This window comes from Akanthomyces muscarius, chromosome 3 (assembly GCF_028009165.1).
Source record: "Akanthomyces muscarius strain Ve6 chromosome 3, whole genome shotgun sequence".
Classification (NCBI taxonomy): domain Eukaryota; kingdom Fungi; phylum Ascomycota; class Sordariomycetes; order Hypocreales; family Cordycipitaceae; genus Akanthomyces; species Akanthomyces muscarius.
The window spans coordinates 144,960-159,294 of NC_079243.1; the positions used below are offsets into that span (position 1 = coordinate 144,960).

At 52.4% G+C, this 14,335-nt stretch overlaps 4 protein-coding genes across 4 annotated transcripts; 3 read left to right on the forward strand and 1 right to left on the reverse strand.

Moving 5' to 3' along the window:
- Nucleotides 1–6,942: 6,942 nt before the first annotated feature.
- Nucleotides 6,943–7,842, forward strand: LMH87_001396 (uncharacterized protein; the record flags this gene model as incomplete). Its single annotated transcript, XM_056192665.1, has 3 exons — nt 6,943–7,369; nt 7,572–7,684; nt 7,738–7,842. The coding sequence occupies 3 exons, from the start codon at nt 6,943–6,945 to the stop codon at nt 7,840–7,842; spliced, it is 645 nt and encodes a 214-aa protein (XP_056049778.1).
- An 81-nt stretch (nt 7,843–7,923) lies between these two features.
- LMH87_001397 (uncharacterized protein) lies at nt 7,924–8,183 on the forward strand (the record flags this gene model as incomplete). The annotated part of the gene is made up of 2 exons (XM_056192666.1): nt 7,924–8,040; nt 8,097–8,183. 2 exons carry the CDS (start codon nt 7,924–7,926, stop codon nt 8,181–8,183), a joined length of 204 nt encoding a protein of 67 aa, XP_056049779.1.
- Nucleotides 8,184–8,321: 138 nt separating this feature from the next.
- LMH87_001398 (uncharacterized protein) lies at nt 8,322–9,203 on the reverse strand (the record flags this gene model as incomplete). Its single annotated transcript, XM_056192667.1, has 1 exon — nt 8,322–9,203. One exon carries the CDS (start codon nt 9,201–9,203, stop codon nt 8,322–8,324), a length of 882 nt encoding a protein of 293 aa, XP_056049780.1.
- Nucleotides 9,204–12,176: 2,973 nt separating this feature from the next.
- On the forward strand, nt 12,177–12,737 carry LMH87_001399 (uncharacterized protein; the record flags this gene model as incomplete). The annotated part of the gene is made up of 1 exon (XM_056192668.1): nt 12,177–12,737. The coding sequence occupies one exon, from the start codon at nt 12,177–12,179 to the stop codon at nt 12,735–12,737; it is 561 nt and encodes a 186-aa protein (XP_056049781.1).
- Between the last annotated feature and the right edge of the window lie 1,598 nt (nt 12,738–14,335).

The following is a 14,335-nucleotide window of genomic DNA, read 5'->3' on the forward strand; positions in this document are numbered from 1 at the left end:
TCCCCGGGGGTATTCCGTTGTGAGCATGAGTGCGACTTGTCGCGGTCTGTGGAAACCTGCTCAGTGGGTGCAATCATGTAACAATAGTCTGTTGATAGCTCGATAGCACGTCTAAAGCCTACACTAGGGCGCAGTACAGACGTAAATTACACACACACACACACACACACACACACTCTAAGAAACAGACCTACTGTGACTTAGTAAATAAGCCATCGTTACATCGGGCTCACGCATACCACACGCAGAACGAGTCGGCGGCCAGCGTAGGCTATATTTGTGACTTTTAATGCTGACGGAGCTTTCCGCCATTCTGTGTACATAATTTCTCACAATGATATTGTGTTTCACCTGTTAACTATCAAGTTCATGGCCGAGGTGACGCGCATTCCAGTCCAAGTTCATTTACCGAAATGTCTATCGCTCCTTTTTATCTCTATTCTTTACACATCCAAAAATAGGGCTGAAACGCCACAACAAATCGAGGCTTGCCAGTGAGCCCCGCACTGGAAAGAGGGGGAAAAAAAGAAAAGGAATACTAGCTCAGGTCTTAGCCATGAACTCTTAAATAGCTACCGTGTGGCTTCAGCGCGCGCCAATGACTGTCGGCGTCGTAGCACCATAACGACGCAACAATTTCAGTTGCAACGCCAGCGTCATGACTATTGCTTCAAGTTGTTCATTTGGGTGGTATAGAGACTCTCCCCTGCGCCAGCCACGCCTTTGATGTCAGCTGGCTTCTCTCTCATAGCTTTTAATTAGCCCTCCACAGCTGTGGCTTCTACTCCTGATTAAAGTGGCTAACTTGTACGACCGTCAAGCAGAGCGATGTCGTCGCGGAACACTTGGCCTTCATGCCTGGTCACCGTTGACGGCAGACAAGACGTATGGCAGACACAAAGTGAACGCCTTGCGAAATGGCTCAAAGTCTACTCAAGTGGCATCGGTGGGATCGTGCTGCTTAATCTCAACGACACAGGGCTGGGCTTGGCTCTCGTCATATATTCGTCAAGATATTATTTCCGTTCTGCAATACCAGCAGCAACAAACGCCAAGCCCACAGCTCGAAGCAAGCCGCTGAGATACCCGGCCAGCCCTGGTCAATGGGGGCAAATGCACCGAAAGATAAATAAAACACCAAGATCACAGATTTACACCCCTCTGCCTTCGCGATCGACTGGCCTGCCAAGGGTGGCCTGTTCTCCCTTGGCGGGCGAGGCGGGACCCTTGTGTGCCACGACTTGGCAGACACATCCACAGATGCAGGCCCTGCCCTTTTGCATCACACACAGAACTTCATTCCCTCTTTCATTTGTTCTCTAGATAATTCTCACTCAATTCATTTGGCGTTATTGTTCAAATCATCGAACGATCCAATTACTGACCACGCCGCCCACCTCTGGCACCAAGATTGCAGTATTCTCAGTCAGCGAGGTGTCCTGTATTTCCTTCCATTCCTCTAAAGAAACCGCTTCAAGCTGCATCCGCGCAACAAAACATCCAGTGCTGGTCATCTCCACGTCCGTATCTTCCTGCGACACTAGCTCGCGTATAGAGGACGAGGCATCTTGAGCAGACTGTCGAACCACTTTATTAAGTAGAACGGCCTTCTTGAAAACTCCTGAGCCGTCCCTGTGCACTAGGCTTTGTTCCATGAGAATCCCAAAATCCGCATTTCTCCCGGGTTGGAATTCCCACGGAATCGTGCCATGGTACGAAACACGAAATGTAAAGCTAAAATCTGAGCTGTCGTAGTTACCAAAAGGTGACAAGTCAGACAGAAGACCCTCTAATGTTTTTTTTGTCTCGGCTATGTGTGCCTGGTTGTTTTCTTCCCCAGGCTGCACATACATGAGCCACGAATCCTTGACATAAAAAACTGGCGGGACCGGACCATTTGGCCTCTTGAGCAGGAATCCCCAGTTCCGCACCAAGAGCCCTCCATTTGACCCTAGGAGCCGTCCAGTGGTGGTGAGCTCGAGTGACTGTGTCAAGGTTTGTCTCATCCCCAGCAAGGAGCTGGGTGCCCATCGAAATCCATCATCCTCCAGTCTGCGTCCGTCAAGGAACAGCAGCCCAACGGGGACATGTGATAGCTGTTGATAAAGGTTCAGCATCTTCTGTTGCGGCGTCTCTCCTGCAAAAATAATGTCCGTTGTATTTAGATCGAGGATGCCACCGATGCATAGGGCTTCGTCAGAGAGCTCCGACGTATCACGATAGCAAAGAAGAGGGCTAACACGCCCAAGCCGTATAGAATGGCCCGCGTCTTTCAAATCAAGAACAACATCGCACAGATGCATGGGCAATTCATCTGCAGCCTGATATGGGTTGCCAAAGAGCTCACTATTGTATGCTGATTGAACAAGGTTCCGCATTGAGAACGATCCATCCGCAAATCGGAGCAGCAGATTTTTTGCAAGCGCGCCTTCCTGCAACGTCCATAGCCGTTGAAACCATGGAGATACGAATAAACGTATATATAGCTCCCTAAGTCTCGAGTTAATTGTTTCGAAACTAGGGTTATCATTGCTGCCTGCATCACCTGCATGGCCAGCATTTGCAATTGGAAACGGACATGGTATCCGCTGCAGCTCTTCATCCAGGACCAAAACGCTGTATGCGTTACGGTAGACATCCTTCATACGAGCTATCGCATGCTTTTTGACGTCTCTGGGGGCTAGCGGTACGCACAGAGTATCGATCCAGAATAAAACAACCTCAGTATCGTCAGTGCCATAGATTTCTGCCACCAAGTGCCAAATGTTGGTGAACTGGCACCGGGTGAGAGCATTCGATGTCCTGTTTCCTAGCCCTTGGGCCCAGATATGCGAAATAGCAATGTAATCCGACCCGTTATCAGGAACCAGTGAAGGTTGAATCAAGTTTCCTTTCTTTTCAACCCTGACTAAGGGTATCTGACCCAACCCTACCAATGTCGCGACATCAGCTGTCAGAAACTGCACTTCCCCACAGCCGCCGCAGTCTGGTCTGTGCTGAGGGCGGTAAAGGTTATTGTCTATCTGGTACGCACGGCATTTCTCTCGAGTGCAGCCGTCATGTCCCCTGGCAGTGTTTAGACGAAGGCGTTGAACCTGCGAGGTGAAGTACATCGCCGAATCAGACAGCTCCTTCAGCCTTTCGATTTCCATTGGACACCAGCCACTCTCTTCCAGTTTGCTGACGGTATAATCGGCCGGACCCCACGAAGGTACATCACGAGGCATGTACGGTATCTGGCCGGAAATAATGCTCTCTCCCAACGACTCATCCGAGCCGAAATGTCCGAGTAATGTGTCCGCAACATATTGCGGTATAACTGATGATTTGGCCGTGTTCAGAGTAGAGCCCAAAACTATGATCGAGAGGCAAATCTCTGGGAGAACTGTCGGCTGTTGAGCGCGGGGGAGGGACCATGGCGAGGCCGAGGTCAGCAACTTGCGTGTGACAGTGACGGCCTCCAGCAAACAATCGTCTATAACGCGCAACCTCGCATACCAAGGGGGTCCGAATAGACTGAAAAGTGTGCTAATTAGGCCACGGCCGCTGTTTATTTCGCGTTGGCGCCACCTTCTCAAGTGCTTCCGCAACGGCAACGTCGTGATGCATCTCTGTCCTTTGCTTGTCGTTTGAACAAAGTCTGCTAGATTGACTTGTTCACCAGCAGTCGTCAATACTTCATGAAGTATGCCGAAAAAAAGCCATGACTGGAAGAATTCATTTAGTTCTGCGCTGCTTCGTCCTTGGAAATCACCATCCAGCAGGCGGGCCTTGTCAAATCCTCGGCGCTGTGGGAAAGAGGCGAAGCCCTGACCATCGTAAGCGTCTTGAGGATCTGCGTTGACAAGGTATGGGATTACTGGATGCCGGCTTAAAGGCTGCGCTGGAAGGTGAAGATGATCAACCATTTTCTTCTACGTGATGGAAGCAAATAGTTTCATTGGGTATGAAAGATATTTGGATATTGTCAATATTGATTTAGCAGCTGTAATAATATCATGGCTTATATATCTCTCTCTATGATCCTGTTGCTGGCGGCAAAAGACTGGCTGTCTGCATGTGAGACAAGGCCTGGAACGTTAAAGAGCCAGCCATCACCCAGCCTCAAAATGTCAGCACACAAACTTTGATCAATTTGCCAGTCGTGTGATCTCCGCCGCAAACACTGGCGCCACCACAGTGTGCGTATCAGCCGCAGCTGAAAATTCTCGCGCTTCGTCTGCCGCCTCAATCTTACTTCTGTATCAAGTGACTCCAGCCAGCGACGCCATCAAGGGCTGAACTGTGTCCACAGCGCGTGACAACTGCCACAAAACGCTTATTGTGAGGTCATTATTCTACTTCTCATTAGAAACGTGAAGGGGCGAGCCGCCGGAGCCCCGCCTGCCCAATGCCCATGTTGAGAACCATGGGAATTGCAAAACCATGGGAATCGCATAGACCCCTTAAAAAAAGAGGTTAGGAGAAAGTCGTGCGTGGTCTCCGCTTCCCAAATAGCGATGACGTAGAAGCGCAGTAGAGATTTTAAACAACAATGTCAGTTTTCCAACACGGCACCACCATCTAAAGCCGGATACCCTTCAGTCAGTCTCAGTGATGTGTGTCCTAGTCGCTAGCATTTTTTTGCGTCTCACAGAGAATACTACTATTAAAAGAAGCCGGATTCGCCTACTTGCCCAAGACTTGACGCACAGCTGCACATCAACTTCTTGTACAAAAATAGCCTCGAAAGAGCATTCAACAGATGATCAGCTTCCACATCAACCCAAAAACCCTTCTTTCTTCTCTAATTGCGTACTCAATGACAATCTGAACAGACCAAAGCATGACTCATACGTGCTCCTGGGAGATGCCGGAGGATGCAGCGGTTAACGCTGCGCCGTCCTGTTTTGCATGCACGGAAAACGCTCCTAGCCTTTTCTGCTCCGCGAACTGCATCTGTTCAGATTGCACCATAAAAGAGTTACCACCAGCCGACCAATAGCCGCCCCTGCGAGCTCAAAATTCACCTGCGACGCGGCATTGCAACGTTCATCCAGGCCATGTCGCTGCCTCCCTGGCTTTTACGTCAACGACCATCAGCAACGTCGATGCCGAAAGAGCTATTTCTAGCTGCTTTGAGCCAGTTTCTACGCCCAACTCCGCCCTTCCCTTTTTGAACATCGGTCCGCAAACAGGCGACAACCTGTGGTCCATTACCGCATCGTCACACAGTCTCGACTTCGAGTGGCCGGAGCCATACCTTTCACGATGCGCAGCCACGCAAGAGAGACCCACAACTAAACATGCAAAGCAAACAAATAGCCTTGTAAGGGCCAAGCCTCTCAGGGAGCTTTGTTCGCGAGCGGCTGTCTTCAACAACGGCCCCTTTTCCCCTGTAAGCGGCAATGGATCGATAACGAAAAGACAAACAACTAGCATAATGGGCGACTTGGTTTCAATGGAGCAGCAGTTGGCCTTGCATACAAGGCAACAATTACAAGTGCTCGGCTATGAAACCGTGGACAATAGCATTTCTGCCGAGCGCGGCAACATACGGAACATGAGGGACAAAGGGCACATATAGGGGCTTGTAAAAACAAATATGGTAATAATCCGGACGGCGTCAAGGCCTCGGCACAGATTTTGAAAATAATTTTTCACTCCACATTTGATGCAGCGCTCGTGTGTGCTGGCTTGAGGTGCGCGCCTTCTATGTTGTAGACATCAGGTCAGAGTAAAGCCGGCTCTGACAATTTGTCCACACGGACCTCATGGTCTCCTTCAGAACCAAGGAGCTATGGGTATTGGAAGGTCTGCCTTTCAAACAACGGTGGCTGGTTGCGGAGGTTTTTCTCCCTGCCTGAAGGCAAGCTGCTCGTCAGCCTCTGATTCCTTCCTGAGGGTTTTTCCCTACCGCCGCCCCTGCACTATTTCTATTGCTCGGTTGCTGGAGGATAGACTGCGGCAGCAGTGTTAGTGCGAGAGCGAGAGAATTCTGACCACGAAAACCACGGGTTCAGGGCTCCTGCTGGTCCCCTTCAAAGACCAGGTGACAACAGTTGTTGACGCGACGCAAATACGGCGGCAAACGTGGGCGCATCCGGCCAACATCATCGTGATCCCGCTGACGGGTAGCGATTAAGACAGCCATATGCCATTGGGCGCGAAACTGCTACGGCTGGAGGACAGTTATGTGGGGGAATTCCCCAAGGGTATTCCGTTGTGAGCATGAGTGCGACTTGTCGCGGTCTGTGGAAACCTACTTAGCGGGAGCAATCATGTAGCAGTAGTCTATTGATAGCTCGATAGCACGTCTAAAGCCTACTCTAGGGCGCAGTACAGACGTAAATCACACACACACACACGCGCGCGCGCGACTGGTTCGGTCGCCGTATGCATGGCAAGCACTGACTGATGCTTATTAACACAATGGCTTGTTGTTTCGTCACTTCCATGTCGTTAATAGTGATATCTACAGATCTTCTGCGAGGTCATCTCTTCCGCACCCGCCTGACTGCACCTACTGGACAATCAGCGCTCAACACCGCCAAGCGGCGCGAAACAGGTTGACAAGAGACGTGCATCCAATTCCCAAACAAAAAGGCACAAGTCCAATATAAAAAAGAAAGCGCACTCCCACGAACTATTTGAACAAACCATCCTTTCCCAGCCGCCCGCCGTCAAATCGTCAGCCACTAGGACTAGTTATATGACAAGCTCTCCCCGCCACTAGTTGATGGACAGTCGGCTGGCCGCGCTCCGTTTATCCATTTCCTAATTTTATTCTGTTGGATATCGATAGAGATTTCCGTAATGCGGTCGCGCATATTGACATAGGAGTTGTCTTTTGCAATATACCAACTTACTTGTTCCTCAAAACTTCGCTCGAGTAAAGCCTTATGGAGAGACGGGATGAAATGTCCCTTAACTAGGGTGCAACAGAATTGTTCGCATCTCTGCATGAAGACTTCGAGAGCGGCGCTTCGCACGTCCTGGTCCTCGTCGCCGAGCCGCGTGATCATCGGCGCCTCCTTTGCTGGCCACTACGCTGCCCGCCTTCTCGCGCGCTCGCTACCTGCCGACAGCAAGTATCGTGTCGTTGTCATCGAGCCCAACAGCCACTTCCAGTTCACCTGGGTGCTGCCGCGCTTCTGCGTCATCCCCGGCGGCCACGAGCACAAGGCATTTGTCCCGTACGGCAAGTACGCCGATGCGGCGGACGGCGCGCTGCACTGGATCAAGGACCGCGCCGTCCGCATTACCGAGTCGGCGGTGGTGCTGCAGGACGCCGACGAGAGCGTGCCCTATGAATACCTTGTGATTGCGACGGGCGCGGCTGTGCAGGATGGCTTGCCGTCGCGAGTGAACAATACGGAAAACGCCGAGGGTGTGAAGCTTCTACAAGCCATGCAGCAGCGGATCGCGAAAGCGGACACGGACGGTCGTCGTCGTGGGCAGGGGCGCGGCGGGCGTCGAGGTGGCCACTGATGCGAAGAGCTTTTACCCGGACAAGCACATTATTTTGGGGCATATTCGTGCGGCCGTCATGCATCGGTTTGGAAAAGACTTGTAGACGGCGGTACTAGAAGGTTTGAAGCGGCTTGAGGTTGAAGTGATTCTGGAAGATCGTGTGATTGAAGAGGACGATACCAACGGCACCGTGACGCTGAAATCGGGCCGTAAAATTGAGCGCAACTATTTTGTGAGTTTTGGCGACTGTGATTGTATTTTGCAGCTACTAACAGGAGAATGAAGATTAATTGTACTGGCCAGAAGCCCAACTCATCCATACTCGCGACACTCGCGCCAGCCTCTACTTCCACTTTAGGTTATATCAAAGTGAAGCCGACTCTGCAATGAACCGACGAGAAATTCCAAAATATCTACAGCTGCGGCGATGTCACCGATACTGAAGTCCCTACACCAAATGCGCGTTCAGCCATGCAGCAGTCTGTGGTGGCCGCCGAGAATATTCTGCTCGCCATCGACGGCAAGGCACCGAAGCACGAATACCGGCACGCCTGGCCTGAGAGCCTCATCAAGCTGACCCTGGGATTGGTAAGTCTTGAGACTTAGAATTAACCTGAAAATTTCCGAGCACTGACACAGACCAGGATCGCTCAGTCACACATTTGAGTGATGGGAAATCCGACATCCTCTGGAGAAGCAAGGAGACGGAAGATGCCCTGATGGTGGCTTAATGTTGGAGGAGTCTGGGATAGGTCCTTTTTGAAGATGACTATATGCACGAGCAGAAAGTTGAGAACGAGGTTTAGAAGACATACGCGGACGTAATTAATTCAAATTACGTATTTTATTGATCGAATTTTATACTGTATTTATTCAGACGGGATGAGAGAGGCAGTCCAAACGTCCATGGTGCGAGTTTTGCGACCATCCATAGCAGCGTAAGAGGCAATCACAGCTTCGCGCGAAGAAATCAGCATTTCCTTGACACGAGGAGACTGGATACGCTTTTCGACTTCCGCCACGAAGCTCTTGTTTCGCACCTCGCCAGCCTCCCAGGTACCATCGAGCAGGCTTTGAGCGGGGACAATGTTGGACTCTTCACCAACCTTCCATCCAGCAGCCACGGCCAGCTCCTTGATCCCGGCAGGGCTCAGGAGGCAGCGGATGTTGGCCTCGCTGTCGGGGTTGTGCGCCTCGAGCGAGGCGCGCGCAATGGCGGCCAGGAGATGGGGCTCGGCGTCGCGCTCCGTCGCCTTGAGGGCGTACTCGGCCACCAGCACGGTGCCGACGCGGCCCTTGAGGGCGCGGAACATGGTATCGAGGACGCTGCGGTTGTCAAAGTACCAGATGCAGTGTGTGAAGACGGCGTAGTCCCACTTCTTGTCCGACGCGGCCAGGAAGTCCACCGGCTCGGCATTGTGCCAGGTGATGCGGTCGCCGACGGCGCACTTGCTGACAATGGCCTGCGCCTCAGCCAGGGTGCACGGGGAACCGTAGTCGGGACTGGCGGGGTCCACGGCGTCGACGTGCCCGTCGGCGCCGGCGGCGGTGGCAAGCACAGTAGTGCAGGTGCCCTGGCCGCAGCCAATCTCGAGGATCTTGGAGCCGGGGGGGATGCGCCAGGTGTTGATGAGCTGGAGGCGGTGCTCGACCTGCACCTTTTCGACCTGGACGGCCTGTTCGGTGGAGGTGGGCGAGTAGCGCGCAATGGTTTCCGTGCTGTCGAGCGGGATGGGGGTGAAAGTAGCCATGATGATGATGATGATGTAGTGCTTGTTGGATGTTAGGAAGAGGGGCTCAATGGTAGGCGGCCCAAGGCTGCTCTATATAGTAGTCTCACGACGAAGCTTTTACGTGGTCGAATACGAGTAGGATTCACAGCCGAGATTAAGATGCAGCTCGATTGGTGCAATCGTTCCACCAATATGCCACGGTGGCGTCGTCTTGCTGCAGTCAGAGCTGCAAGAGCTGCAAGCTGGTCTGGGACTTGAAGCCGTGAGTCACGGACAAAATGGGCAATTGAACGAGGTTTAGCGCACTAAGTTAGTTAGTGGACAGCCTCGGGGAAGAGGGGGCAGCCCCGCCAGGCGATGTGGTTTGTGCCGACCCTGCTCCTGCCAACTTCAGCTGTAACTCCTCTTCCCGCCAGTGACCCCAACCATCTAATAATGGCTCCAGAAGCCCAATGTGGGAATCAAATTTACGACAGTGTGCGAACAGTACAGTACTGTATTTATAATATGTATTGACAGAAAATCGACATGTTGAGGTTTATTTTCAGCCGAGATCGCCGTAACGCCAGGTTTGGACGATAACCTGATTCCGCCAGCGTGTGAATCAACTTCGGACGGGCTTCTTGAGCCGTTACCAGACACTGATGGTGGAGCAGGTGGTGTGGGTGGGGTTACCTTTGACCCCCCAACTCTCTGGTCCCGACAGCTTGCTCTTTTCAGGCTGCATAGCAGACAATCCTCTATATTCTGCACAGGCATGAAACCAGCCTACTAACTGTAGCATAACCCCTGTGAGATCCCCTGTGAAGTCCCCTATGAGGTCCCCTGTGAGGTCCCCTGTGAGGTCCCCTATCTTTTTTTTTATGGCCGCCAGCACCGTCGACTTGTCTCACCGCTGGCTCCGGCTGTCAACTGGTGGAGGCCAGGCACCCCGGCCACCTGGCCCACGAACGCCGTTAACCCCGCCAGATTGAACGAACTTAATAAAAAAAAAACGGTGTCGGATGCGGCCGATCACTCCCCAGACAGCCCTGGTGTGCAGGAAACCACGAAAGTGGGCTTGCGAGATGTGCGACTTCTGCGCCAGACTACCCATGATGGTGGCGTTAGACTTTTGACGCTAGAAAATGCGCAGTGGGTTGATCCATCTGTTGCGACCAAATCGTGCGCGAGACTCCCAACGCTGAATGCAATGGCGACTGTACGCGGACTTCCCAGCTATAGATAGATTACCTCACTCCGATAGGACCGAACACGATTCAGCCATAGATTCTCGTGCTCGGACCTGAATGCACTTCAATTTGTGCTCCAGCGTTTGACACGACTCGTGGCATGCCCTGGCTCGTGGGGCGCGCCGGCGTCTTAGTTGCACGAACAAAGGGAGCAAGAAAAATCTATCCTCGCGCCGCGCCAGCCGGAACAGTAGTAGGAAAAGCGAGCGCCCGAAGCACAAAGGTCCCTCCACTGATGGGTCGGTTCGCCGCTGGGTAGCGGCCACTGAAGGAGCCAGTGCCTTCTTCAGGCTAGCCAATTTGTGAGCGTTGCAGCGCCCGCTTATTGCTCCCCATCTTTCCAGGGGCGTGCGTGTTGGCAGGCGTTGGACGCAAGGTGTGGTTGTAATAGAGCTTAGTCGCCAGCTAAGAGCGCCTTCCGTACCCTAGTATCGCTTGTTGATCTTCGAATAATAGAAGTCAGCAAGCTTTACATAGGTTTGGAAGGATCTACCTAGGTATCTCCGTATCGCAGCTGCAGGCTCGGGGGTCAGCCGAGGACTGAGGCTGCGGGGGATCTTCCTGCAGTAGAAAAGATGAGTTGGAGACTTCCGGCGCCCACATGGGCAGTTGATCACGGCGTCTTCGTGATTGAAGCGCTCGTGGTAGTCGGCGAAGTCTCCGTGGTGTGTCCTCGCGGCTAGGAGATATCCTAGCTGCCGTCGTTGAAGTGTCAGCTCGGGGAGCTTCTTCAGTTCCGCTTTCAGTTGGAGTCCGTGATAACTCTTGCGGTCAACTGTGTCCCACCACCGCTGAAAAGCAATGGGGAGTAATCTTCGCATTTGGCGCTTGCAGTGGGAGACTGTCGGGAGATTGTCTCCTACCGGCATTTTTGCCCCTTCCTTAGCGAGCTGGTCGGCCAGCTCATTACCTTCGATTCCGGTGTGCCCTGGGCACCATCGTACACGAATCATGCCCGGATGGGCATCACCTGTCTTCTGGAACTGGCGGACGCCAATTGTGACGATGGCGGCGCCGTCGCGCCTATGCAGTCGATCACAGAGGTGTTGTCGATGCAAACTGTGATCCCTTCCCCTGGGCGCTGACGCGCAAGAGCAGCGCGGAGGCCTTCCACGGCGCCCTTGATCTCTGCATCAAACACTTCGCCCTTGCCAATCTGGCCACATCCTTGTGCAATGAGCTGCTGCCGCCGGTAGACAACATATCCAAAGCCTGCTGTATCTTGTTCAGTTTTGGAGCCATCACTATAGACAACCATGCCCGTCTGGGTCTGGCTCCATTCCCGAATTCGTTCCGCTTGGCGTTCCTTTGTTGGGCGACGTTCCCTGTCTTCTGTCCAGATGGCGCTGGAGAAACGCTTGGGAATCAGGCGCAGCCGCTCTGCCGCTGGTGCCAGGGCGGCGTTGCGGAAGAGCCTGACGCTTTTCATCGCTGTTCGCCGTGTCGTGGCCGCATCGGGATGTGTGGCATACTGGATCTCGTGTTCTTGCTGCAGGATACGGTGGACTAGCGGATGGTGGGCGTCTAGACGTGCCCAGCGGTTCGCATTGCGCATCGCAAGCTGTTCAAGGAGCACTTCTGCTGGCGGGATGCCAGCTTCCTTCCAGAGTGTGGTCTTCGTTTAGTGGTGGCTTTGATTTGATTTTGATTTGATTTGACTATTACGTCCGTTGGCGCCCTAGTGTAGGCTTTTGGACGTGCTATCGAGCCTTCTACGGAATCAAAGTTTCAGAGCCATGAGAAAGAGGTTGAACAGCAGATGCAGGCCATGCCTCCCTATCAAACGGAGGTGGCCACTGAGTTGGAAGACCTGCAGAAGTCCAAGGACGGCCTCGAGAAGTGCCTGAGGGTTGTATCGCAAGCAGAAGAGCAGGTGAACGTCTTTGAGAGGATCAATCTGTCGGAAAACTCTGTCAACTTCACCATCTCTACAGTCGGCAAAATAGTCAAAACGAGGGATGTGACCCTCTCGGGTGGCTCGTTCAACTTTGGCGGACAAGTTGGGAGCGCGGAGCTCGCAGCGTTATTCCAAGGACTTGGATTTGCTGGCAGAGTTGCGTACGGTGCACCATTCGCCGCAGAGAAGGACGAAGGCGCAGCATCTGCAGGACTATTGCGATCCGAAAGAAGCCAAAACATAGATAACACCCTGGAGCAGTCAGCGGAGGTGCCGCGGGTGACGGCAGCGAATGGGAAAGGCCTAAGAGACCGGGACTCAAGCAGCAGAGAAGATCCTGTCTCCTCCGGGGTTGTCATGTGCGAATCTGGTATGGCATTATCAGCGTCGAGGACCATGCAATCATCAAGGCAAACGTGGTAGACGATAAAATATACGGAGCATACGTAGAAAAATTTATGAAACACGACACGGTCCAAAGATGGGTCGTTAAAAACTTTTATATAACGATAAGATGCCATGTAGATTTCATCGAACGGCCGACCATTCAATCATTGGTTAGACAGCAACATGCAGGCCGCAGGCCGCAGGATTCGATCCGATGAAGCAACAGGGTTGGCCATGATTTAAAAATATGAAACTGACGTAGATCATAAAAAAACTCTTCTGAATCTCGAACAAATATTCGTAGGTCTTGAAGCGCAGTGATGGTCCGTCTTGTATCGCGATGATTGTTGCCGAGAACCTCTCTTTGTAGCTCTATCAACCTCGTAAGCATTTCTTCTGCTTCATCGTATCTTTCAAGTTCCTCAAGCACATGTGCAAGATTGCTCATAATATCAAGCATATCTCGGTGATGCCTTCCGTGATTCTCATGCTGAAAGGCCAGTACATTTTGTAGAAGGACTTCCGCCTCGTCATACCTAGTCAGACTAACATGAATTGCTGCTAGCAGGGCCATGGTATCAAGAGTACTTGCATTTCTTTCGCCCAGGGTATTTTACTCTCCACAGCTAATCTCAACTAATTTTCCATCATCCATACTAATAATATATGCTACGCTAGAAGCCATGCGCTGGCTGGGTGTTTGGTTTGACCCACAGCTCAACTTCATACGCCACGTAGAGGAGCGCGCCGCCGCTGCCAAGCGAACGGTGCAACACCTACGGGGCTTCTACAGCACGATCAGCGGCCCAACCGTGCGAGCGTTAAGGCAGGCTATCATAGCTTGTGTCATTCCAAAACTGCTCTACGGAGCCGACGCATAGCTCCCTGGGCCAACATCCGACATTGTCCCACACTGCCCGATTGGCAAGCGCCTTCATAAAAGTACTGCGAAGAAAATACAGTTGGTCTTGAACCACGCCTGCAGAGCAATCCTCCCAGCATGGCGGACGACCCGCTGCACGATTCTGTAGAGAGAAGCATCCATCCCGCCGATACAGCACTTACTGCGCGGCCTTCAGAAGCGTACAGCAGCAAGATACAGAACACTAGATAATAAACACCCCATAACGGTCCACTCACAGCAGACTGCAGCCCGAGGAGCTAGTATAAGACTACAGGACATACTAGAGCTGACCCCACAGATCAGACATCACGAGCTCCAAAACCCACACCCTAAACCATTACAAGTACACATCAGCGACCAGACAAAGGAACAAGCTGCAAAGGACTTTCTTAAGTGGTACAGCAGCTACGATAGGATAAGCGTTTTCTCTGACAGCTCAAAAGACGAACAAGACCGAGTCAGCTACAGCGCAGCCATCTTTAAAGAAGGCGCGGAGATATGGCACCTATATGACAGCCTCACCTATACGGAAGTATACAACGCAGAAGCAGTGGCTGCTCTTCGCGGGCTACGCAAAGCGATACGAATTAACACAGCCAAGAGCATCACGGAATGCCTCGACAACACAGCGGTGCTCCGCACCCTGGCTGGCAAACCAGCCAAATCCTCTATCGCCACCTTCAAGGCCATAAGACGGCTTACAACGACAAGAGTGACCTTTCGATAGGTC